At 44.6% G+C, this 27756-nt stretch overlaps 1 protein-coding gene across 2 annotated transcripts in view; it reads left to right on the top strand.

Moving 5' to 3' along the window:
* Positions 1 to 27756, top strand: part of LOC138274931 (uncharacterized) — a 779592-nt gene that overhangs the window by 275162 nt on the left and 476674 nt on the right. For both annotated transcript variants that reach the window (XM_069219061.1, XM_069219055.1), the window contains one exon: positions 16996 to 17031. In XM_069219061.1, coding sequence (XP_069075162.1) covers positions 16996 to 17031 — 36 coding nt within the window. The remainder of the gene's footprint in view (positions 1 to 16995; positions 17032 to 27756) is intronic.

Raw genomic sequence — 27756 nt, 5'->3', positions numbered from 1 at the left:
CTAGGAAGAGGAGGATAACGTGTTTGAGGAAAGGAAACTTTGAAAAGGCATGTGAATGAAACTGTGCATGAAGACCTGGAGATAAGCATATTAACAAGAGAGCAAGATAAATGTGTGATAGTTTAATTGATTTGCTGTAAGATGTCACCTGCAGAGGAAGGTGTTGGTTGAGACATCCCCTTACATATAGTTCGAAATGGGGTCTCTAGTTGGCAGTCAGTTTACACCGTGTCCAAGTAGGGACAGTCACTCTAGTCATGGTAAGGGAGGTACACAGCTCAGATAACCCCTGCTCACTCCCTTGGTAGCTTGCCACAAGGAGTCAGTCTTATCTCAGATGAAATGTGTAAAGTATGTGTAATACACACATAGGAACACAAAAAAAGCACCACGAAAAGACTGCACACCAGTTTACAAAAATAGCCAATATTTATCTAAATCAAACAAGACCAAAACTACAAAAATGCAACAAACACAAGAAACAATATCAGTTTTTATAGTAAAAGGAGTCTTTAGCCATAGAAATCAAGAAATGTGTTGTCTTAGCACAAAGTACCTGGTGTGCATCAAAAATAAAGACACAGTGGCAAGGGTTCATCAGAAAAGAAAGCGATGCATCGATTTCTTACTCACAAGTGAGGCTGTGCGTTGATTATTTCTCTGCCAGGTAAGCGATGCATCGATTCTTTCCTACCCGGGAAGGAATATGTCGATTTACGGACAAGCAGCCTTGGGCCTGGCGGTGATTTTGAAAATTTTATGCCAAGGGGCGATGCCTGGAAAATCCATATGCACAGCGACAATGGTGCTGCGCTGAGCAGGCGATGCATCGATTTTATTGGTACTGCGTTGCTTTTTCCACCTTGGTGCAGGTGCTGTGTCAATTTTTCTTCCACTTGGCTCCGGTGCATGGATTTTCTCTCAGGTTTTACCAGCTTCTCCTCCCAAGGGCCCAGGGACTGAATGTGGCACAGCTTGGCAAGTCAGAGGTCTCAGCAAGAGAGCCTAGGTGCTGACAGATAAAGTCTTAGATGTCCCTGAGACTTCACAACAGGAGGCAAGCTCAGTTCAACCCCTTGGAGAACCTTGGAAAGCAGGATGTAGAAAGAAACGTCCAATCGTTTCATTCCCAGGGCAGGCGTAGCAGCAGCCGGCCAGCACAGCAAAGCAATAGGCAGAGTGGCAGGTCCTCCTCAGGCATCCAGCTATTATTCCTGGCAGAACGCCCTCAGTCCAGAAGTGTTCTGAAGTTGTGGGATCATCAGTCCAAATGTTATACTCATTAGGAAAGTCTTTGTAGTGCGCAAGACCCTGCCTCTTTTGTGCCATGCCCCAGACACACTCTAAGGGGATGGAGACTGTATTGCATGAGGGCAGGTACAGCCCTTTCAAGTGCAGGTGTCAGCTCCTCCCTCCCACTCTAGCTCAGGAAGATCCATAAGGAAATGCAGGACACACCTCAGCTCCTTTTGTGTCACTGTCTAGGGTGAATTCACAAATTGCCCAACTGTCAATCTAACCCAGACTTGTATTCAGCAGCCAGGCAGAGGCACAGATTGGTTAAGCAAGAAAACACCCCCTTTCTTAAAGTGGTATTTTCAAACTTACAATGTAAAAAACAACTTTACCAAAAGATATATTTTCACATTTTGAGTTTAGAGACCCCAAACTCTTCATCCCTATCTGTCCCAATGGGAAAATACACTACAAATATATTTCAAAACAATCCCCATGTTAACCAGTGGGAGAGATAGGCCTTGCAATAGTGAAAACCAGGACATGTAAAACACACTGGTACATGTCCTACCTTTTAAATACACTGCACCCTGTCCATGGGGCTACCTGGGGCCTAGCTTAGGGGTGACTTACATGTAGTAAAAGGGAAGGTTTTTGGGCCTGGCAAGTGGCTACACTTGCCAAGGCGAACTGGCAGTTTATAACTGCACACACACAGACACTGCAGTGGCAGGTCTGAGACATTTTTACAGGGCTACTCGTGTGGGTGACACAATTAGTGCTGCAGGCCCACTTGTAGCATTTGTTTTACAGGTCCTAGGCACACATAGTGCACCTTACAAGGGGCTTACCAGGAAACCAAATATACCAATCATGGATAAACCAATCACCGAGCTAATTTAGACAGAGAGCACTTGCACTTTAGTACTGGTCAGGAGATGTAAAGAATCCTAAAGCCAGCAAGTTCAGCACAGGACCATAACAGGAGGCCAGAAGCCGAAAAGACAGGGGAAACCGGCCGACAGCACACAATGCCAAGGAAAACATAGAAAGCATATAATAATTAAAAGAAAATTAAGATCAAGCATATGCCAGATTCTTATGCAGGTCCACTGGAATCATGCGATTCTGTGACGTTTTCTGCATCATTGTTATCAGTTTGCCAAATAATCTATCCTATGCTGCACAATCTGCAGATTTTAACCCCAAAACTGTTTCTAACACAAAAGAATGTAAAGTTACATTTACGATGTGTTGCCACAGTGGAAATCCCTTTGCAAAAGTTGACTAGTTATCTTTTAGTTTCCTACTGCTGTATTTGGATGTTAAGCAACTGGTACTAATGAGGTGAAATCTTTGACAGGAGAACATTACAGTGAGTAAAAATGACAAAATATTGAGCAATACTATCACAAAATGTGCTGCCTTAACCACATAATTTGCCCTTTCTTGCTCCATAATTTAGTCAACCCCTACTGCATAATTCCAGTGGACCTTGTTTTATGTAATTGTCAACCAGTGCCTCCTTTTCCAGGAAGGCGCTCATTCATTTCCCAGATCAAGAATGACGAATGATGCTCTGCTTGGTACAGATTCACGGATCTGCCCTGTCCAAAACATCAGGATTTCAATGAAAAATAGCACAAACTTTGTACAGAAAAAGAGCAAGGAAATAATCTCCATTTTGTATTTAGCATGCGAGCTGTAGACCAGGGAACAGAAAGAATAGTGTGCACAATTGTTAAAGAAAGCTGATTAGAGCCAATGATATCTCAGCATGAAGCCTTCCTTCATGCGTTACTCATTGGCTTGTTTCTGAGGCACTGAGCACTCCAAACCTACAGGGGTCCAATGTATAGCTGTATCTCACCAGAAAACACAAAGTCCCCCCCATCAAAAAACAACTGCTACAATATTGATCTTGTATAACTGCCGGAGGGAAATTTTGTTGGGCACTAGAGGAAATGCTGTATGTAAGGTTAAAGTGCTGCATTTATAGGCAATGCATGTCATCTGGGCAGGGGGAGTTATGAGTGTTGGGAAACTCAGCTGGGTTAAACTGAGGTACTGGGTTTTTCAGAACCGGTACTGATCCGGTAACCCAGCGGTGCCAGGGTACACCCAAAGACCTCGGGTACTTTCCTGATTCAGACTACAGAAACTCAGAGTCTTCTAGGTGAAGTCAAAGATCGAATTTATTGGCTGCAACCAATTGACAAGTGTCCTAGAAGTACAACAGCACGATTTGTATGTTCTCAGGAGACTGTGTTTCAATGCAAAGTCAGGTTTCCTTATATACAGTTTTTTAAGCTTCAGGCAAACATTCTTGACATTTTGGTTGGTCATTCACATGTTTTCACTACAAAGGAAAAAACAGTGTCATGATGAAACCTTATATTTCATGTCATCCAACCCATAATAAATTTCCCGGCAAGGCCTAGTATTTTACATCAGATAAGTGTGGACCCCCAATAAAAACGGGCACCTCCCCCTCGTAAAGTAAGAAGAAGAAAAGAGCAGGTGCAGGTGTGAGCAAGATTAGGCAAGGTGTGTGAGCGATAATAAGGGTTTTATGGCATGGTGTGCCTTGATGCTATCTGATTCGGCCACTGGGAGAGGGACTGACCAAACAGGTTTGGCCTGAGGCAATGGTTCCAGCTTGCCCAGGCCAGAGAGAAGTCAATCAAGGTGTACGTGTCCTTGGAATCAAATCTGACTGTATTATAAGCCTATGTGAGGGCAACTTTTAAAAATGGCTGCTGTGTATAAAATGGGAGCCACGAGTGCAGGACGAAAATGGCGATTTCGAGGTGAAAACGCTGCTGGAATTGAGTGAAAATGCTCATGCTTAGTGTACTAGTCATTATCGGTCTTTTGATACTAAAATCGTACTGCTGTGGCAAAGTAAATTACATGGGTCCAGAATTTTTAGAACCACAAACCCTCCTTTTGCCCTTACATAGGCAATAAACCTATTCTCATGCTAATCTGAGTCCAGGTCTATGTTTATAAGGCCATGGAGATGTTGCTGGAGCAACATTCTAGTACTTGGTAACTCTCTCTGGACAGGTCTCCTCGAACATGAAGTAGCACAAAAAGGCCACATATGGCAGGACAAAATAAGGAATACCTCTATCTGCAGTAGGTGGCATAAGATCACACACCCAACAATTAGTGATGTTCACTACTAACTAGTGTTGATGCAGAAGCTGTACAAAAGAATTGCTTACGAATTCTGATCTTCTAACCTGCTCATGTTCAGGAAAAGGGTGAAAAGAGTGCAAAGAAACAATAGTAGGAAAAGACGTAGGTTGGGAAGTGGGTGCAGAAGTCAAGTGAGTAGAGAAAAACAATCCTACCCATAAATGACAACGTCATGTTTAAAAGACACTAGAAAACACGTTATTAAGAACATATAGACAACGGGAGAAAGTAGTGACCACTATGAAATAATAATTTTTCACAACCCTAACCAAAAAGCAAATCCTAAAATTATCTAGTAACATTTTTAGGGCTCCTCTGCATTTCAGTAATTTTTGTATGTTCAGGTGGAACAGTGGTGACACTCATCAATGCTCTAAGGTGAAAAGGGGGTACTCTTTCCACAGAAAATGGACTTTATTCTGCTTTTACTAAACAGAATAGTACTTTAAAACAATGCCAGCAAAACAATCAGTCTCCTAACACCTAGTCTATACAATCACACGGAAACCTCTTGTGAAACCAACTATGCCCAGAGTCCGTTCAAAAAGCCTCTCTGGCAGGCTTCTATTGTCCATCAAATTTTCTTTTGTTGTTTTCTTTCGCATGGGCCTCTCAATTCAGGCCTCTTCGTGAGAAAATACTGCTTAGTTGGAGTGCCCTCCTGGCAAACACCCACAGCTCACTCGAAAGTCTCAATGTCTTAAAGCAATGCACCAGTGTCTCTCCTCTGTGGCAGACACTACAAACAATGTGCTCTTCATTGATCAAGGGCACAAATCATCTCGTGCAGAGGCAAGCACCATTAATTGGGAAATAGCTCAAGCTCAGCAGCACTTTCAGACTCCAACACTCATTATTTAGTGTCAGAGGACGCTCAAGCTGCTCTTTCATGGGCACCACAATATAGTGCCTTTTTCCAAACTTGAAATCTCCGGTGCACTGCCCTTCTTCCGTTAGAGCAAAGAAAAGGGGGTGTGTGGCCAAAACTCAGGCCAAGGGGCTCAAGGGATTGCACACTGTCAGAGGTTACCAGCACATGACAGGTAGAGAAATGAAACCTCAAAACAGCTCTGCCATCAACAACAGGAATCCTTCTCTTTAGCTCTTTTACACTGAAACTTTGGTTTTGTGATGTCCAACGCCGTCTGATGGAGCAAGTACGATACCATGCGCTGGCGATCGCTGTCCAGCTTTGCTACTTTCTGGGTGCTGAGACTGTAGGGCCAAGACGTCCGTCTTTCATCTGTAGCTGTCACTGATGGGAATTAGGCTTAAATTAATGTCCTGCAAGTTATTATGACTTGATACCCGCAGAATCTAGTGACGTAGGAAATGTGCCACAGTTGTTAGTTTCCTTCAATTTAGTAAAAAAAAAACAGTTCATGGTTTTTAACAAGGGGACTGCAAGCAGGTGGTCTGCAATCTTCAAAGGAGTAGCCATACACCATGGGCATAAAATACAAAGACAAAGGCAGAAGGGCAAAACAGGGTCTCTAGCATCTTTAATTGGGTTCTCTCCATTATTCTCTGCCATCTATAGCTACATGAGAATTCTATCTGAATGGATTTCCTCACACAGTGGCATTGTCTAATGGGGTAAACACATATTTGCCTCAATGATTAAGTCTAGGTGTTCTTCCTTACCTTAGAACATCTCAATAGAGAAATCACATGATACCGATTATCAGGGACATGTAGAAACCTTCCTTTAAAAACTGTGCATCAGGTGCACTATGCAATACACAGGCTAATAGTCAAATGTGCAAACAAAAAGACAAGAACTAGAGGGTCCTGATATTTGCATGATTAGGACACATCTGATCCCACCAAAAATTAAAGTAGCAGGAACAGAAGGGAACCGAAAACCAAATTAAAATAGACATTGAAAATTCGTCATGTTCAAAAAGGTAAACATAAGATATCTCCTATTGAGATGGAAAACTTGTCTTACTATAATATTGAGTCAGTTAACCAGTCTATCGCTACCCTGACAGTCAGGCTGGAAAACATTGAAGCAGGCCTAAGGCAAATTCTTGAAAACCAGTCTGGTCATACCAAAGGGAATTATACATAACATGGGGGTCCCTGGTACATCAATGCAGTCTGGAAATGTGAACCTGAACAATACATCAATAATAATAAAAGGGCTGACTGGTGAAAGGAATTCGAAAAAGAGAAATGGGACTAGGACATAGCTAAAATCTCAATAACTAAGCATGATGCGACATTGGTCAGGGGAAGTAACAAAAGAAAAAATCTATAGGAAGAACAAAAAAAATTATTTGGGTGATAGTCAGGCATGTGACACAACACCGAGAGTACGGGTGATACACAAAGGCCAAAGTTACACAAATTTTAACTCTACCGTTGGCGACTACAACATATACGGTACTCCTAGCTAATGTTTCAGTTCCTTCTTCAGGAAAAAATGAAAACCTGGTTTTCTTTTAAGGAACGAAAGCCATATGCTACTTAGGAAACACAACATCATTAACTAATGTAATATAGAAATTAGGCCACCTTGAGTCACAGATCTATAATTTCATCCTTAGGTCCAATCAAGGATACATAAATGTAGGGCTGCCTGTTCCTTTAAGGGAAGGGGCAGTAACGTGACTAACTGCAGGTGACACACTTTGATCCTGTATATCTCTTTTTATTTTCCTTCAATACCATTATAGCCAAATAGACATTCACTGGTGAAGTGTTGTCTTTTATGTTCACAGCATGAAATATCATTATCTGTGGAATTTAGTAACCAGAACAAGTTCAACCAACTGTTGCGTAGCGATGGGCATCGTCATGACCATCCCCTCACAACACAGGGGAGCTTGTAATAGTATCAAAAGCAGCAACAAACATGCAAAAAACAAATAAAAAATAATAAAAACGCACAAAACGTCAAGCCATCAGATATACTTGCTGTGTATCAAGCACAAAAAGCATAGACAAAACAATAGCATGTGTGAATAAGCGGTGACACACAACACCATGTCATGTACTTTATGCACTGTAAACCTGCAGCCCAAAACCCAATATTTGGGCCTGTTTAATTTGTCAGGTTTAAAATCCTTACCCTCCTTTTGACAGTAGATCACCAGGCAATGGAAATCTGCTGTCAAATATAACTTTACTGTTTCTCTTCTAACATACAGGACCAGCAAGAACAATTCATGATAGGACCAAATACATGAAAATAAATTTCCATTACTTAACTGTTACCCTCTTGTCAGTTACTTCGCAACATCAAGCCACCTTAGTTTTACCTTTCTAAAAGTAAAAATTGTTACACTGACACTCCATATTAATTTGGCACCTACAATTTCCACTGTGAAAAATAAGTCTTAATTAGGAAATCGTTCTCATTAAGGCATGTAGCCTTCAAAATTTGAGAAAAGGGCTGCATCTTATTTTCTATCTAAGACTTAATGCAACACTTCGTTTTCTGTCAAATAAAAGCAACTAGCAGGCATCATTTTATTTTTTAGAGCGGAGACACAAATGTATCAGTTCTGCAGAGCATTTAACATGATGTTGTGACTTTCGAAGAAACCCCTTTTTTTTATATTTTCCCTTTGGAATTAAGTTCTTTAATTGTATTGATGTTCTTCTGGAGAAACCAGAAATCCCACTTTTAGAGGCCCGTAGGGTCATTCTGCATTTTACAGAGACAAGGCCCTAATTTAAAAGGTCACAAGTGTCAACACGACAGCCTCCTCCATTGTTTATGGGAAAACTAAAGATAGCATCTCAGCAGCATGACTTGAGCCAGCCTCTGTAGCTCTCCTAGCTTCTGCCACTCTGAATCTGTCAAAGACAGTAGGCCTTTCTATTTTCCTTCTAACCTGCAATAATTCACTCTATTTAAAAAATATATTTTTTCCTTTTTAGGCGCTAAAAAAAACTATCTCTATTTCCAGATTATTAAACTACATTTACTGTGAATAATTCACAAACCTTAATAACACACATACCAGTTGTTAGAATAAATGCTTGTTGCAATCCCATGCAATGGTACATATTTCATCAACCTCGAATGAATGAACGTCTCAGTAGGCCCAGCTGAAGTTAGAACCTTCAACCTTGATATTAAAACAAGCCTTTGTACTGGCACATTGACTCATTGAATCATAAGAAGGCACAACCTGCAAATATATATCAAACCTAAATGTATGCATTTACTGAAGCCTGAGACACTTTAAAAAGTACTCTGAATGAAAGAAAATGCAGTTTAAACAGTGCTTTTGCCCAAAATCGACTTTGATATTTTAGGCATTAAAAAATCAATATCCTACAATTTTCTTGCATAATATGCATTACCAGAATGTCTATTACACAATCCATGAGTCAGCCATTGAAAATATTAACTTATACTTTATAGAAATGAGCTTGTTTGCTCCTGCGCCAAGGGAAAATTGCACATACAAATGTAATTTTAGCGGTGCAACATAACTTGAATTACATTTTAGTGTTAGGAGGTCATAGTATAGGTATTAAGCTTTATAAATATTAAAAAACGATTTTGAAAGGCACTTATTTTTTTAAATAATTTTTCCATAATTAATAATTTTCTTTAAAAAAAAATAAAAACCCAATTATTCTTTTTTTTGTGATAATTCCACATATAAAAGCAAGCTGCATCCCTTGCCTATTATTTGGGATACATTAACTCACAATCCTAAGCGCATAAGCCTAACTTGAAATGCGTCACATTTTTGCGCCACTTTCATTTAAAAGGAAGGTTATGCAAAATTCCACCCATGTTTAACTGGGAAAGTGCTGGTGAATTGAAAATAGATAATTTCGTTTTTTTTTTTGGGGGGGGCTCTATTTATATCTATTGAATGTGTTTTCTAATTTATTAAGCATTTAACGGCAGTTTTGTATATGTGCACAATTGCTCATTCTATAAATTAAAGAGCAACATATAGCTATGTTAGCACATCACATGGCTCATTTCTGGATTTTTTCTAAGTTTCTACTTAATATTAATTAACCAACATTTTACTTAACAAACTGTAAACATCAAGAAGACCCACAAACACACATTGAGCTCATTTCAGATATAAACAGAAAACACTCAGTACACATAATACAGCGCGCTTTAGCCATTTTTCATAAATAGCGCCGTCGCAATTTACTTACAGAACCGTTTGCAGATCCTAGTTGTAAGTCATATTTACAAGAAAAAAAAAAAAAACTTTTCTCAATTATTTCCAAGAATAGCGGACCCATACTTTATTAAACGTGATGGGACCCACTCCGTGCTTCACATATAGTTCATAGGTTGGAGTTCCAATCGGAGGAACCGGACATGAGTCCTCCAACCGGGAGTCCCTTTTACAACCAAGACAAAACAAATTTCCAAGTCTGCTAAGACCAGGCATCTTTGCTCACTAGTCTAGCTTCAAACTTCAAAGGATTATCGTTTACGATAGTCTCGTGAATACACGAGTCCTTCGGCTTTGGTACTTGCAAGTTCCAAATCAAAGTGATCCCAAAGGGATACCAAACCAAATGTCCAACTAAGGACCAAACCAAGTGTCCAACTAAGGACCAAACCAAGTGTCCAACTAAGGACCAAACCAAGTGTCCAACTAAGGACCAAACCAAGTGTCCAACTAAGGACTGGGAGAAGATCCACTTATACTTAACTGAAAATATCAATGACGTCACCAGAAGACTCGTCTTATCGTTTCGCTCTACCAAAAATCAAGGGTCCAAATCAGGGCGATAGCCAGGGCAGCAGTCCTTCATAGCCGTCGGGAAGCGGGGAACCTCGCAACAAAGACTTTCGGACCACGTCGACATGCAGGGGTCGATGAAGTGGCGGCCTTCCTCCAGAATTTTCACACGAAGCTCCCCACGGACCTCAGGCTTGGACCGGTACCGCTGGTATCGCCCCACGTTTGGGCGCCAACTGAGGTACTGGGTTTTTCAGAACCGGTACTGATCCGGTAACCCAGCGGTGCCAGGGTACACCCAAAGACCTCGGGTACTTTCCTGATTCAGACTACAGAAACTCAGAGTCTTCTAGGTGAAGTCAAAGATCGAATTTATTGGCTGCAACCAATTGACAAGTGTCCTAGAAGTACAACAGCACGATTTGTATGTTCTCAGGAGACTGTGTTTCAATGCAAAGTCAGGTTTCCTTATATACAGTTTTTTAAGCTTCAGGCAAACATTCTTGACATTTTGGTTGGTCATTCACATGTTTTCACTACAAAGGAAAAAACAGTGTCATGATGAAACCTTATATTTCATGTCATCCAACCCATAATAAATTACCCGGCAAGGCCTAGTATTTTACATCAGATAAGTGTGGACCCCCAATAAAAACGGGCACCTCCCCCTCGTAAAGTAAGAAGAAGAAAAGAGCAGGTGCAGGTGTGAGCAAGATTAGGCAAGGTGTGTGAGCGATAATAAGGGTTTTATGGCATGGTGTGCCTTGATGCTATCTGATTCGGCCACTGGGAGAGGGACTGACCAAACAGGTTTGGCCTGAGGCAATGGTTCCAGCTTGCCCAGGCCAGAGAGAAGTCAATCAAGGTGTACGTGTCCTTGGAATCAAATCTGACTGTATTATAAGTCTATGTGAGGGCAACTTTTAAAAATGGCTGCTGTGTATAAAATGGGAGCCACGAGTGCAGGACGAAAATGGCGATTTCGAGGTGAAAACGCTGCTGGAATTGAGTGAAAATGCTCATGCTTAGTGTACTAGTCATTATCTTTCTTTTGATACTAAAATCGTACTGCTGTGGCAAAGTAAATTACATGGGTCCAGAATTTTTAGAACCACAAAACCCTGCACTGAGTGATAGCCACTGCTGCAAAACATCTTCAGGTCAAGTCAGCTTGCAGAGGCACGATTTAGTGGCTCCTGTTTTGTGGTTAAAGGAGGAAGCCCTAACACACTGAGGGCCAGATGTAGGAAACAAAAAAATTGTGAGTCGCATTTTGCGAGTCAATGCGACTCGCAAAATGCGACTCGCAAATTGGTATGCCAGGAAAGAAACCGGTCCGATTTAGCGACTCGCATCCGGACTCGCAACGCTGTGTGCGAGTCCGCAGATTGCGAGGTCGCTGTTTGCGAGTGTGCAAAAAACGAACTCGCAATTAGCGAGTTTGTGTCGCAAATTGCGAGTTCCCTCAAAATTGCTTGCAGGTGCAGCAGAACACTCCAGAAAGCGTCCAAAACACTCTGGAAACACTTCCTGGCACATGATGATGACATCACAGCCAGGAAGTTAACAAATACACCTGGGAGGAGGCTGGACCACACCCTTTTACAACTGCCAGTCTGCACACTGAGCTAGCTGCAGCAGCCATGGAGGGAACCCCCCGAAAAAGGAAAATAAAATTCTCAGAGAGGGAGCTTGAGGTGCTGACCGAAGAATGTTGTCAGCACCATGATGAGCTCTTTGGGAGAGCTGCCCTCACTGTTCCAGAGGCCACCAAAAGAAAAATCTGGCAGGAAATGCAGGAGAAAATCAATGCCCTGGGGGTGAGCCACAGGACAATTGAGGACATAAGGAAGAGGTGGTATGACCTCCGCTCCCGGACCAAGGAGAGGGTGGCAGAAAGGCTCCGGGAGATGAGAGGCACTGGAGGGGGACCATCATCTGTGCCACCACCCACACCCCTTGAAGACAGGATTGAGCAAACCTTTGAGCCGGAGGCAGTGTGTGGATTTGGGGACCTGGACACTTCAGAGCCCAGCACATCAACCGGTGAGTACCATGTGATAAGCCTGTACCCCTATCAATGTCATACCCCACCCACCATGTACACATGTGCATGCACAACCAAATTAGCTCCATTTCAGGGTAGAAAAAGCCAGAATGATGCATTATGGGAAATGTAGTCCAATAGGCAGTGCATAGGCAAATGTTTATTAGGAATTGTGCAACAGATACTAGACACTGACAGTGTGTTCCCCATGTCCCACAGGTCTCCAGCAAGACACCCCCTACACCCCAAGCACCCAGGCCCAGGAGGACACCCCAGGACCCTCCAGCACCCCCACATGCACAATCAGCAGCATTCCTGCAGTTGTAACGCCTGCTGCAACAGCAACGCCAGGAGCTGCCCCAGCAACAGCCAGGGAGGATACAGGTGCGAGGACAGGGCAGCCACCACTGCGCAGGCGTCGCAGGGCAAGAGCGTCTGATATCCGGATTCATCCTCCAACCAGCAGTGAGGCACATCTGCTGCGGGGTCAGCGCCTGCAAAACACAACATTGGGCAGGATCAGTGGGGTGCTGCACCGCATTGAAAGACAAAACCAGGCAAGCATCCGGCACCTCAACAGGCGGATGGACCTGATGTGCCAGAACACTGGGGACATTGCCTCTGCCATCAGGGAACTGGCGGCCGGACTGCTGGGTCAGGCAGAGGCTGGGCGGCGCAGGGATAGGCAGATTATGTTAAGACTGGACAGGATGGCCACATCAATCGGCAGGCTAGCCATCAACACAACAGGCCTGTCGAGGAGGACAGTTGGCCTGTAAATTGAGATGGGCCATTTTGCTGGGGATGTTGCCAGGGGCCTGGGACGTCTCACACATATCATTGAACTAATGGAGACACGTGAGATGTCGAGGGCCACCGGGGAAACACCCCAAGATAGTGAAGAGGGCTCCACAGTGAGCAGTGTATCTGCCACTGACAGTAGGGTGCTAAGGAGTGGGAGGCAGAGCACCATAGATGCGGCTGGGACCAGGCTGGCAGGAGGGGCAGGAGAAGTTAGCCAACAGCCCGGACAAACAAATGTGGCACATGGCTTTAATGTGCCACATGAGTGGTTGGCATTTCCCTGCCCATGGACAATTGAATCATGTATATAGTTCATCCATTACATTATTAAAACAGTTATTTCTCTTCCACTTAACAAAAGGAGTGGTTAATGGGTGAGTATGGTGGGAGTTTACACGTACCGTCCAAAATATTGCGTTGCAATGTGTTCCCGTCTCAGTCTGCCTTGATTAGCTAGACTCCTATCCCCATGATGGCGGTGTGGTTGTTCTTGCTCTTCCTCATCAGGATCTGGGTCTGCAGGGGTGAAAGGTAGCCCACGTCTGGTGGCTATGTTGTGGAGGATGGCGCATGCGACCACAATTTTGAAGGCGGTAATGGGGGTGTATTGGAGGGCGCCTCCGCTGCGGTGGAGGCATCGGAATCTTGCCTTCAGGAGTCCGAAGGTGCGCTCGATCAGGTTCCTGGTCCTCTTATGCGCACTGTTGTATTGCCTCTCTGATTCATTGCTGGGTGTTAAAAATGGGGTCATGATCCATGGCCTTAGAGCATATGCACTGTCACCTGTTGGTCACAAAAGTACACTGTTAGTAAGTCCAGATAGTCGTGCACAGTGACCTGTGTGTATGTCTGCAAGGTGTATGCAGCTCTACCTAGGAGGTATCCGTCTCCAAACTCCCCACGTTCCAGGCGTTGATGGATCCCACTATGTCTAAAAATGTATGAGTCATGGGTACTGCCTGGAAACTTAGCTACGATGTCCGTGATGACGTAATGGGCATCACAAACAACCTGTATGTTGAGTGAGTGGGTACACTTTCTGTTGCGAAAAATATGTTCCAGATTAGCGGGGGGCATATTTGAATGTGTGTCCCATCTACACATCCAATGACCTGGGGGAAGTGGGCAATGCGGTAATAGTCCAGCTTCGTGCTGTTAATTTCTGCCTCATTTCTTGGTAAGTATATGAACTGAGACCTGTGCGCTACTAAGGCATCTAGGAATGCCCTGAGGAACCTTGACACTGCACTTTGGGATACCCCACCTGCCACGGCAATGACCCCCTGATAGCTCCCTGATGCCAAGAGGTGCAGTTCGCATAGTACTTGCACATGCGTAGGGATGGCGCAGCCACGCAGGGTCTTGTGTTCTAGCTGTGGTTTTAGTAAATCTATTAATTCTAGAATGGCAGCGCTGCTAAGGCGGTATTTATCATAGATCTCCTCTTCAGTTTGCTGGAAAAGGGTCTGCCTTGTTCTATATATCTTCTCCTGTCTGTGGCCCCTCCTCTGCTGGGCTGCGTAGACTCTCCTCCTCACTGCTATCAGGTATATGTCTGCCATCTTGAGTGACCCAGATGCCTTCTGGGTCTCCTTTTATACTTTGGTAATGGTTACCACCTGCTCTGAGTCAGTGGTAAATGCGACTTGCAAACTGGGTTTTTTGCGACTAGTCGCAATTTGCGAGTTGCAATTGCATAAGCTTTGCGAGTCGCAAATTGCGACACGCACATTGCGGGTCGCAAAAGGGGGTCGCAACGGGTGCGACTCGCAAACGGGGCACATCGCTTTTTGCGAGTCGGAATTGGGCTTTTTGCATCCCATTTCCGATTTTGCACTGTCGCAAATTGCGATTCTGCCCGTTTGCGAGTTGCAAACCTTTGCTACATCTGGCCCTGAGTTGTTTACTAGCACCTGAACTTTGGTGCAGAGTTGGAAGCCAATCCCTCAAAGTCAGATGAAATGCTGGCCTATCTTCTTTTTATGGAGGTGATAATTTTTTAGATGTTAGGTGACCCTGGACATTCTTTCACAGCTGAAAGATTATAGATCAGGCCTTATATCAGGTAAAACCTGTCAAGATTTATGAAAAAGATTCAAAACTCGTTTTACCTGCTGGACGGGAAGAACAACGTGATTGACAATTTACACATGGGCAAATAGCATGTGTTATTATGGATGGGCAAATTCTGCCTGACACAGAGTCCTGTCTCGGCTGCATTGGATCTTGGTTCCTAATTCTAATAACTTTCAGAGTAGCGCCCAGTATTTGAAAGTGCTTTGGACCAAAGAAACCGTAGATATGAATGGTCAACAATGGTACTTTGTAGGGTCTCGAACCCCGAGGATCTTCTAGAAAGGCGGAGTGTGCTCCAAGGGCTAAATAAGGAGGGGTTGTGTTCTCCTGCCATGGTAGGAACATCAACATTTTTACAGGGCACCTGGGTGAAGAAGTGGGTGCTCTGAGATAGTTGTGTGGCTGGATTGAAAAAAACAAGTGACTACAGCAAACCAGATGGCGGGTGCACTTCTTCTTGCTGCTCAAACTCTGTGTTCAAATCTCGCCAGGATGTTTACTGGCAATGCAGAATCTTACATTCTAAATGCATAACATGTAACACTGCGTCAGAGTGTACATGCACACTTCCAGCCATGAGCCTGCACGTGTAGGTGGAGCACTGTCCCGGTCGGCCATCATTTTTGGGTCAGGGTGAGCATAAAATTTTAAGGCAGAATCATGAGCTCATTAGTAAGAGAGTGTTACATTTGCCTGATGTCAAAATAGCACACTTCGGGTGGAAACCTTGCTGATTTGCAGAGAGAGATGTGTAGTTGTGTGTTTCTCTCTAGAGTGGGTTGTTAGACTGAGTGTGGGGGTGACTTAGAAGAAGCAGCCACACCACTTAGAGACCCAGCTTCTCTATGGCTGGGCTTGTGCACCTTTGAGCCGCTGTTCTTTTTGCCTGCCTATGGTGGGGAATTGATGGCCAAGAAGGGGAGTTCACAGTGCGTGAATGCCCCGCCCTTTCACACATGGCGTCTAACAATGTAATGAGATCAGAGCAGGGATTTGTAGCAGGTGCAATGGCAAAAAAAGGGTATGGCTTATTCAGAGGCCTGCACTCGAACACTTAAAAAAAAAAAAAAACAAGCGGGCACCATACATAAAACAACACAAGTAACGAGGCAACAAGCAACAGAGCGGGAGGTGGGGGAACAATGGCAGCAACAACGGGAGAAGGAGGGGCCGGAGGGAAAATGCAATACAAATACGGTCGCTGCAGTTGAACACACACCCACAGTGTAACACGAGCAGCAAAGAAATAAAAAAAAAAGTCGCAAAATATAATGATACAGTACTTAGTCCCTTCTCCGGTGGGTGAAAATAAAGACAAAAGGAGGGACAAAGAAGCAGGACTGATCGCTAGCAAGCTAGGATTTTAAAGGACAAATGAAAATGAAAAGCATGGACAAAGTTTAATCCCTCACAGAAGTATATACTAAAGTATGTGCAAGAGGTCGAAAACTCGACCTAAAAAGAATAGTTTTTTTTAGTATCCATTTTCAAGATGCTTTTGTAAAAAAACAAAAAAGTATGTAATATTTAATTTTATTGGAACCCTCTGAAGGTTATCTTTGTTATTAAGATGTCATGGAAGGGTGCATGTTCTACAATACACATAGGCACTGTAAATGTCAGATCTCTGGTGGTCACTGAACAATGGCCACACAGAAAGCAGGGATTATGAATGTGGACGTATAAATCGGAAAATACAGGGCAGTTAATGTTAAAACCATAGCAAGTAACACAAATCATTGTACTGTAACCGGCCATTTAATAGTGTCATCGCTCGAATGTTGAGTCTGAATATAAGGTTTCAGCCATATCCAATTCAATATTTGCTTACTTCCCCTCCCATCTGGTAGATCTAGCATATGCTTTGGAATTAAGAAAATGTTTTTGCATCTATAAATAAGCTGGTATATGATGACTGTTCACCTTTCTGTTTTCTCGCTATAGATTCTACTGGGAAATCACAACACCAACCCAAAACAAGTAAGGACTCTGCTCTTTTCAATAATGCTTTAAGTCCATCACTGTACAGCATGCAGCGTATCTTTATATTCCACCTGTAACATTACTGTTCTGTGGGTTAACAAATGAGGGCGGGCTTGCACAGAGAATATAACATTATGAATACTCATCCGGAGAACCCTTATACTCACTTTAGAGATAGAAACATCTTTACTCTTCCTCATAGACAAAAGTTTAACAAAGAGGTTGGATCACCTTGAACATTTATGCTGACTGCTGCCTCGACCTACATTGCATGGGTTAGCCATGGCCTGCTTGAATAGCAGTGCAGCACTGAGGAACATGCTATGCCATTCCACCTTTTTTCACTATCCCCCGGCGGACATTTCAGCTTACCAGCACTGATGCAACACATCAATGGCATGTCACTGATTGTGACCAATGTGCAACAAGTTCACTTGTCTTCAGCTGAATGGGTGGCAGGACCTGCATTAAAATCTCTCCTTGTCATACCTCTTGCACCACTTGCTGGCTGAAAACTTTTTGGAACCATTTGTAGTCATTTAATTTTGACATTGCTTTTAACTTCAGTGGCAATATGATAATTGTTTATTAATCAGGGCAGGCCTTTACCCCCTCCTGTACCAAGCCTTTTTTTGTCCACAGACTCTGTCTGTGCCAGATTTTTCAACATTCTGGGGATTCTAAAGGTACCCAGAGTTTGTGGGTTCCCTTGAAGGAGACCAAGAAATTAGCCAAAATACAGCTAACAGTTGTTTTTTTTGGGGCAAAATGGGAAAAAAGTGCTGCAGAAGAAAGCATCTGTTTTTTTTCCTGTAAATGTCATGAACAAAAGGTTTGTGGAGCTAAATTCACCATCCCAGCTTTCAGCAACAGGCAGACTTGAATAAAAAAAACACATTTTTCAACACAGTTTTGGTATTTTACTGGGACATACTGCATTTTACTATTTTTTGTGTGCTTTGAGCCTCCTTCCAGTTAGTGGCAGAAATAGGTGTGAAACCAATGGTGGATCCCGGACAGCTAAACATTTTGGAAAAGTAGACAAAATTCTTAATTCAGTGAGGGGTTATTTGTGTAAATCCTTGAAGGTTTTCCGAAGGTTTTCCAAACTAACAGTTGAAATAAAAAATATTGAAATTAAGTTGAAAAAAACATCCATTGCTGTCTATGTTTTCTTCTTTTTTTCTTGCTATGATAGATTTTTTAAAGCAATATACCGTTGTGTCTGCTGGACCCTTCTGGTTGCGGGGATACATAGGCCTTGTAGGTTCATAAAGAACCCAGGTACCCAGAACCAATAAATGAGCTGCACCTTGCAGTGGGTTTTCACTGCATACCTGGTATATAGCAATTAATTTGGTAAAACATAAAGAGTGAAAATTAGGTATGAAATAAACCTATGTATTTCCTAAATGGGCACAAGATACAGAGTAAAAGTGGTGGTGATTTGCACATCTCTGAATTTGGGGTCCCCATAATAGCATGTGAATTACAGGACATTTCTCAAATTGACTTATTTCTTACACAATGTCTTACATTTATAAGGCAAAAATGTAGAGAAAGACAATTGGCAATATCACTTGTTCTTCTAATCTGTGCTCTCCCAAGAATCCTGAGAAAAATGGTACCTCACTTGTGTGGGTAGGCCTAGCGCCCGGGACACAACAAAACACAATATGGACACGTCCCCCTTTTCCATTGACAACTGACATGTTTTTTGCAAAGTGACTAGATGTGGATTGTGGGCTGTAGCTCATCTGGCAACTAGTCACCAGGAATCTAGGATGGGGTGACTTGTGGGGCACCTAACAGGTTCTGTTTCCCAGAATTCTTTGGAAACCTCAAAATTTGACAAAATCACTTTTTACTCACAATTCGGTGATAGAAAGTTCTGAAATCTGAGGCATCCCACAAACTTCCTTGCACGCTGCATTCCCCCAAATCTCCCAATAAAATTGGTTCCTCACTTGTGTGGGTAGGCCTAGTTCCGGGGACAGGAAATGTAGAACGATATTGGTAGTTAGTCAAGCTCTCTTCGCCCATATGTAACATCAAAACCCAAAAGAGTCAAATGTTTTCTTGCTTGCCATTGGGATGAGATACTTTAGTTTGCAGGGGGGGGACTGAAGGACTGGTACCCCCTTCAGTTGGGGTGGAGGACATAACCATGCCTATAGTGGTTAGCAGCACCCACCTCTCTATTTTCTTTCTAATTCCCTGGCATCCAGTGGGCTTTCAGTCTCCCCCAGGGGTAGAACAAACTTCTCCCCATTTAAAAAAAAAGTTTCCTGGTGTCTAGTGTGCTTTCTGCCCCCTTGAGGTAGATGGGCCTTATACAATATTAGGGTGTTCTACCCCCAAGGGGGGCAAAAGTGGTCAAAATGAATACTCCCCCAAAGGGGAGCGGTCCTTGCCCAAGGAGCTGCCTCCCCAAACAAAACACACAGACAACAATCCCTGGTGCCTAAGTGGTTTCTGCCCCTCTAGGGGCAGATAGGCCTAAATAAAATAGGCAGTCTGCCCCTAAAGTATAATCCCCCCATGGGGAGTGACCCTTGCCTAAGTGGCTGCTCCTCTTATGTAAAATAAACAAAGAAAAAATATCCCTGGTGTCTAGTGGGTTTCCGCCTCCCCTTGAGGGAAGATCAACCTAAAAATATGGCTGATCTCCTTCTTGTTTTTCTCATTATCTCCTCCGGACTTGCCGCCAAAAGTTGGGGCTGTGTCCAGGATGCGAGCATCTCCACTAGCTGGAGTGCCCTGGGGTGTTGTAACACCAGGCTTGAGCCTTTGAGGCTCACCACCAGGTGTTACAGTTCCTGCAGGGGGAGGTGTGAGGCACCTCCACCCAGGACAGGCTTTGTTCCTGGTCACAGAGTGCACAAAGGCACTCACCCCATGTGGCCAGAAACTAGTCTGGAAGTGGCGGGCTGGCAGAGACCAGTCAGCCTAGCACTAGCATTTGGGCTGGCATGCAGGGGGAATCTCTAAGTTGCCATCTGTGTGCATTTCTCAATAAATCCCACACTGGCATCAGTGTGAATTTATTGTGCTGAGGAGTTTGATACCAAACTTCCCAGTATTCAGTGTAGTCATTATGGAACTGTGGAGTTTGTGTTTGATAAACTCCAGACCATATACTGTATGACTACCCTGCACTTACAATGTCTAAGAATTGGCTTAGACACTGTGGTATAGTGCATCCTGTCTTAGGGCTGTAAGGCCTGCTAGAGCTATGACTTACCTAAGCCACAGGCAGTGGGTTGTAGGCATGGCACTCTGAGGGGAGTGCCATGTCTACTTAGTCTTTTTCTCCCCACCAGCAGACACAAGCTTTGAGGCAGTGTGCATGTGCTGAGTGAGGGGTCCCCAGGGTGGCATAATAGATGCTGCAGCCGTTAGAGACCTTCCCTGGTCACAGGTTCCTTAGTACCAGGGGTACCATTTACAAGGGGCTTATCTGTGTGCCAGGGCTGTGCCAATTGTGGAAACAAAGGTACAGTTTTAGGGAAAGAAGGCTGGTGCTGGGGCCTGATTAGCAGGGTCCAAGCACACTTTCAATCATAGCTAACATCAACAAAAGGCAAAAAGTTAGGGTGTAACCATGCTAACAGTGGCATTTTCCTACACGCTCCAAGTACAGTTTACCATTTCAGGCTATGTACTAGTGATCTTCGTTACTTGGATTCTTCCTTCCTCATCCCATTCCTTACTTAAATGAGATTAAGGGCCTCATTACAAGTCTGGCGGTCCAAGGACCGCCAGACGTGCGTTGGCATCGGGCCTCCGCTGAAAGGGGCGGTCCGATGCCATATTAGGATTGTGGCGGAGCTGCCATGATCTGAGCAGCAGCACCACTAGGTTGCCGCCAGCTGACGGTCTGCTGGTGCCAGTGGTATCAATCCTCCAGGGCAGTGCTGCAAGCAGCGCTGCCCTCTAGCTTATGACCCACGTTTCCGCCACCTGAGCGGAAAGGGGGTGCCGGGGGACCCATGGGGGCTCCTGCACTGCACATGCACTTAGCATGGGGAGTGCAGGGGCCCGCATGAACTACCCCTTTGCACTTTTCACTGCCCGAATTATGGGCAGTGAAAAGTGGGACAGGTGTTGTTGCACCCGATGCACCGCAACATTGCTGTCGGCTCTATTATGAGCCGGCGTCAATGTTGTGCTGTGTTTCCCGCTGGGGCGGTGGGTGGAGATGCTGTGTCCACCCGCTGGTCAAGTGAGAATCTCATAATAGGTATCGTGGAGGGATGGCTGCATATGTGGTCATCCCGCCGCTGGAATTTAGCAGGCAGCGGAGGGCCTAAGTCTGTCTTTGCTTCTAGTCTCACATCCTTTGCCAATCTATTTTCTACATCCAAGCATCCAGGGTCCTCCCCGATATAAACTCTACTTCTCCCTTTCCCTCTTACTGCATGTTCTAAAGCCCACAAATCAGAATACTGGAATACCACAGGAAGGGAAGAAGAGTCATAAGTACTGGAACAAGGAAGGTTGAATGAAGATTACCAGTGTGTGATATGAACATTACCTTCTCATCTCCTTTCTTGCTTCTATTCCTTACTTAAAAGAGGAGATATTGAAGCAGTATACCTTCATTGTGGAATGATAAGATACCCAAAATATACCAGACAACTGGACATGGCATTATAAAGCAGCTGTCTTAGAAGGAACCCTTGAGCCAAGCACAATTTGGTCCCTTGTGCATATTTACCCTATAAGGTGAAACACATGTAGCTGGGGCATGCTAGCTAGCAACTTTGGAAAAAAATCCAAAATAAACACTCCACGCACTCTGCCTTTGGATGGTCTAACCCAATTTAGACTGAACTTGTATTTACCCAGAGTTCTGGTAGGCTAAATAAGTGACTGACTGGAAACGTCTCACTAGAGAAATTGAGAAGACTTATGAAAATGAGCCTTCCAAATTCATTGTCTCCAAATAAATCGTCAATGTTCTGACCACATCTCAAAGATGAGCCTCGTGGACTGATACCCTCCCATGGCAGACGCTTTTAGCCAGGGAGAGACTGCTGTTGCTAACATTGTCTGGAGCCGGAACCTATGCTGAGGATCGGACCATCGCCAATCCTTCCCCAAACACACACACATTTGCCTCCTGCATCGGGCCGACTGCCCAGTGCAACTTTCTCCAGGATGACCAGGAGGTCTGAAGCAGCTTTGGGTTGGATAGTGCTGAGGGCCTGCGTCTTCTGGGTCTCCGTCACTTTGCCCCAACTGCAGTTGGTGAGAGGTGCTGGGGGGCTTGGTGATGCTGTCCTGGGCGCGGCAACGGTGAAGTGGACAATAGCATGGTCGGACCAGGTGATATCTATGGAGAAGCTCTATTTGACTCTGTAGCTGGATGCGAAGACTGGGTTAGGACCATGTTTCTCAAAAAGTCAAAAAGGCATTTTTGTCTTGCCTTTCTCTGTGACACCATTTGACGAATCTTCACAAAATGTCCCAAAAGAAACTTGAACATGGGAAGTTTCCAGGTGATCCTTCAAGAGGGGGCTGAGAAAAAGGGGGGGTGTAAAAAAAAGTGTGTTACACATCATAATTCCCTTAGGGATTTTAGACACGACTACAGTCTGAACCGCTGGAAAGAATTACACCAAGTTTGGCAGAAAGGAAGCTCTTGGTCCCGAAAGAATACTTTTTAGGGTCGAGCCTGCGTTGCATGCGCTCGTGCATGCGTATAGCAGCGAGACACTTTAGGGTTTAGAAAAGGGCTCGGAGCCCTGTCAACGTCACGTCAGTGTTTTTCATTGGTTTGTGGGCTTGCCTAATAAAATCTGCTTGCTTTCATTAGTCTAAGGCATGCATACATCATGCCTTTTCCGGTGGCTAGCCCTCCTTGAGCGCATCGACCAAGTACAGAAAACATGCGAGGCTTGCGGTTTACTGTCCGGCTTGTGGACTACTTTTTCTCTAATTTACTAGCGCGATTTCGCTTGGCAGAAGTCGAGCGCTTTACATAGTTAATTGCACTTTTTCGGGTTACGTACATAAATGCACTTTTGCTGATAGGTGAAAAGTCAGGTTAGGAGTTTACAACGCTATCAGCTCTAACATGAGCAAACGCGAGACCCGTTGCATTGCAAATGCTTGTTGTTATTTGGTGTAAATCTGTTGAGTAGTTTTTGAGATATCAAAAGAAAAAGAAAATAGATATCTAGAGGCGTGAAGTGTTCACAAATAATAACAAGCTCATGCAGGGAAATGGAGAGCCCTGATAGGCTGCCAACACTTACGCTAGGAAGTGTTGGCAGTCATCTTGACACTTGGCTTCAGCTGAGTCCCACAAAAAAAGATTAAAAAAAAGAAAAGGGTCAAGGATAGGGACACCTTGACCTCTTATCTCGAGTGCAGCGGTACCAGAGGGACCCCCATGGAAAAAATATTTTTTTTATAGTTTTTGCCGCAAGTTGCAGCGGATCCGGCAAAAATGAAAACAAAAAAACAAACGCATGTTTAAACGAAGTCCCCTGGTGGGCCAGGTCACAGGGGAGTATGAAAATGAAGGATGGGGGCACACGGGCCTGCCTCCTAATACACTTTTATATCCTGGGGACCACTGCCTCCCCGGGATTATTTATAATGCAGCGGGCCCGCTGGGCCCGTCCTCTGCCCTGGGGACCGCAACCTCCCCAGTGCAAACATCACATTGAATGTGGGCGGGCTATGCACCCCTGCCACAGCCCCAGGGACCACCATCTCCCCAGTGTAAATATCACATTGAGTGTGGGGGGCCCTTGAGGCACCCCCACTCCCTGGGGACCACCACCTCTCCGGGGTAAACATCACACTAAATGCAATGAATCACATTGAATGCCATGCGCCCCACAGTCCAAGGGACCACCACTTCCCCGGGGCTACTTGTTGGAGAGGGGCTGCCTGGGCTCCCATTGAGGAGCCAGTGATGGCCCTGGAAACTGCAACCACTCAGGGTCGGCTCCTCATATGTTCTGGCGTGATCACCTCCAGGACATTGCTGTTTGCTCTCACTTGGGGGATCTTTGACAGTTCCTGCCAGTCAGAGCAAATACACTGATTTCTGCAAGCAGGAGCTGTAAAACAGCTCCTGCTTGTGGAAAGCGGCGTTTTCATTGTTCTCCCTGCATGCAAATATGCGTAGAAGGAAACAGATGAAAACATTGCTCCCGCAAGCAGGGAGCTGCTATTTAAATCAGTTCCCTGCTTGTGGGAGCAACGCCAGCTCCCGCAGGATGTGGGGAGCTGGCCAGCATTATGGGGTCTTTAAGGCTCCCCCCACGATCTTGTCACTCTCTCTATCTCTCTTCCATCTCATAATAGAATGAAAGAGGGGGAGAGATTGCTATTGCAATGGTCACTCCATGAATGACTTTAAAGTGTCACTCCAGCAAGATGTTTGGCTAGAATGTTATACTTAGGTTTTGATGGACAGCAGACCACGGACGGTCACTTCTGGCCAAATGGGAAAGCTCTTGGACTGTCAGTAGGTTGAAGGTTTATATCCTAGTATCTCATGACAGTGTGTCTGTTTATTTACTAGAGTTTTGACTGTTAAACATTCCTAGTGATAGAACATTGAAGTATTTTTCCTCTCAACATCTGTGGGTTCAATGTCATAGTTAAGTCTGGACTGCACAGTAAGCAGTCACCTCTGGCCTAGTGGTTAAGTTCTCAGGCATACACACTGAAGGTTAAAGTTTCCAGTCTAGGTAAGTCTGTGGTCATTTCCTGCTTCACTTTCTTTTCAAATATAAATATTTAAGTTACGTACTGAAACGTGATCCCATTCTATTTAACTGACAAAAATATGTTTCTTTTCAATTTGTCCAGAAATATCCCTTTCTAAGTATATCATTCATCAAAGCCTAAAAAACTATCTCTGTCCCTCTCTCGCTCTCAATTTCTCTCAGTCAAATCTTTGTGGTAACTATAACTCGTGTCCTTGTTATGTGCTGCTAATTGCCCCAGATATTACAGCAGTCATGACATCTTTTCTAACATCATTGATAATGTCACTGTAACATTTGTTGTAAAATCATTCATAAAAACACTGTGCATGATAGGGGCACAAGTCCTTATATAGTTTATTTTTAATTTGTTGGCATTTTTTTGTTTCAGTAACTACCACATTACTTTCTAGGTACTAGAACTGTAAAGTAAAAAAAAAAAAGAAAAATATAAATACATTTTCCTACCTATTACCACTTTTATAAATTGGTAATAGGTAGGGAACAGCAATAAGAACCATCATTTACTTATAGCTAAGGCCTTAACCCAGAACACAGCCAAAGTGTGGTAAAAAACAATGTCAGACATGCCACTCTTCTCTATGCCATTCCACTCCACCCAACAACGCAAAACTCTATTGGATACCACACCAGTCTACCCCACACCACTGTTCACAATTTGACTGTATGCCAGTCCACTTTATGCAACCCCACTCTTTGCCACTCCATGGTATTCCACAGCATGCCACTCCACTCTGCAGTATTCTTCTACATGCCACTCCACTGTATGCCACTCCACTTTATGCTAGTACACTATCTGCCACTCCAAGCCACTCTAATCTATGCCACTCCACTCTACGTTATTCCACTGTACGCCTTTCTACTGTAAGCCCCTCCACTGTACGCCACTTCACTCTGTGCTACTCCATTCTATGCCACTCTACTCTACACCACTACAATGTGCGCTGTTCCACTCTACGCCATTCCACTTTAAGCTATTTCACTCTAAGCAACTCCACTCTGCGCCACTCCACTCTATGCTGTTCAACGGTATCACTCCACTCTCTTCCACTCCACTGTACACCATCCCACTGTACACTATTCCACTTTACTCCACTCCATTCTATGCCACTACACTATGTCCCTCCTCTCAAGTTTGGCAGGCGGCGGAGGCTGCACACCAAACTCGTACCGCCATCAGGCCAACTGTGCGGCCAGAACACCGTCGGCCCTGTTAGGAGTTCACCGCAGCATTTTTACCACCGGCCCTGCAGTGAATAGGGACTTAATATTGACGCCGGCTCGTAATCGAGCCAGCGAAAATGTGGCTGTGCGGCAGGTGCAGCAGCACCCGTCACTCTTTCCATTGCCCGTAATTCAGGCAGTAGAAAGCATGACAGCGCTGTCCATGGGGTCCCGGCACCCCTTTTCCTCCACCTTTGCATGGTGGGGCTACTACCATGCAAAGGCTGGTGGAAAGGGGACTCGTAGTCCCAGGGCAGGGCTGCAAACAGCGCTGCCCTGGCGGATTACAACCACTGAGACCGCCAGGCTGTCGACTGGCGGCAACCTGGCTGTGCAAGCAGTCCAACCATGGCACTGACCCTTGGTGGTCACATAATGATGCCCTTTATGTTATTACACTCATCTCCACTCCAGTCTGTGCCACTCTGATATGCACCATTGAACTTTACACTACTCGACTCTATGCCACTCCACCCTACCCCTCTCCGCTCTATGCTATTCCACTTTATTCCTCTTTACCCTATGACACTTCACTGTATGGCACTCCACTTTACGGCATTCGACTGCACACCACTCCACTCTATACCATGCCACTCCACGATATTCCACTCTGTCACTCCAATGTACTGTAAGACACACTACTTGAGTATGCACTCCACTGTACAGTGTTCCACTCTATGCCAATCCACTTCACGCCAATCCACGGCAATTCAGTGTGTCCCACTCCACTGTGCGGTACTCCAGTGCATTGCACTCAAATCCTTGCCATCCCAGTCTATGCTATTCCATTCTATGTCACTTCACTGTACAACACTTCACACTTTGCAATTCCACTGTATGCCATTACACTCTACGCAAGTCTATTGTACACCAATCCACTGTACAATACTTCACTGTATCTCACTCTACTCTATGTCAATCCACTAGGGACAGGTCTCTTCGGACCTTACAGGAGGAAAAATTTGGTTTTAGGACCTCATCCCCCAGTTAAACTGTAGATCATTCAGGAAGGTAATGACCAAGGTCATCATTATGACTTTGGCAGTCTTTTAGCAAGACCGCCAAAGCCACGGGCGCCAGAAGACCGCCAGTGCTGGTGGTCTTGCGCCCACCATATCACCAGTAATGCTGGATTTCTACCACATTTTGGGTGGAAATCCAGCAGTAGTCGTGCTGGCTGGTGGAGGCGCATTGGCAGTTCCACCACCGGCCCCACCCCGCCAAAAGGACTCTACAAACCGTATTACAATCTGTAATACAGCCTGGCGGTGTCCTGATGGCAGGGCCCTGCCAGTGGTGGAAGCACCCGTTCCCTGCCAGATGACTTCCTCCCCGGACCAGGTTAGTCGGTCGTCCGACAGGGGAGGGGGGCGGGAGGGTGGGGGGTGTTGTGGGTGAGTGGGTGTTGTTTGCTTGTGTGCATGTGAGTGTGTATGCGTGTGTGTATGCATGTATGTGTGTGTGTGGTTGAATGCATATATGAATGTAGAAGTGAGTGTGTGTATGTATGTAAGTGTTTATGCATGTATGTATGCGTGTATGAATGTTGGAGGTAATGCGAGTATGAGTGTTGTGGTGAATGCAAGTATGTGTGTTGAATTGAATGCGTGTATGGATGCATGTGTGTGAATGAGTGTATGTCAGTGTTGGCTAATAAGTGTATGCGGGGTGCATGTGGGTGTCTGTGTGTGTGTGCATGTATGCAGAGAGGGGGGTGCCCTACCTGTGGGGGTGGGAGGAGGGG

This window comes from Pleurodeles waltl, chromosome 2_2, assembly GCF_031143425.1.
Source record: "Pleurodeles waltl isolate 20211129_DDA chromosome 2_2, aPleWal1.hap1.20221129, whole genome shotgun sequence".
NCBI classification, from domain to species: domain Eukaryota; kingdom Metazoa; phylum Chordata; class Amphibia; order Caudata; family Salamandridae; genus Pleurodeles; species Pleurodeles waltl.
Note: the sequence above shows the minus strand (reverse complement) of the source record. Positions and strands in the feature narration are given on the sequence as shown.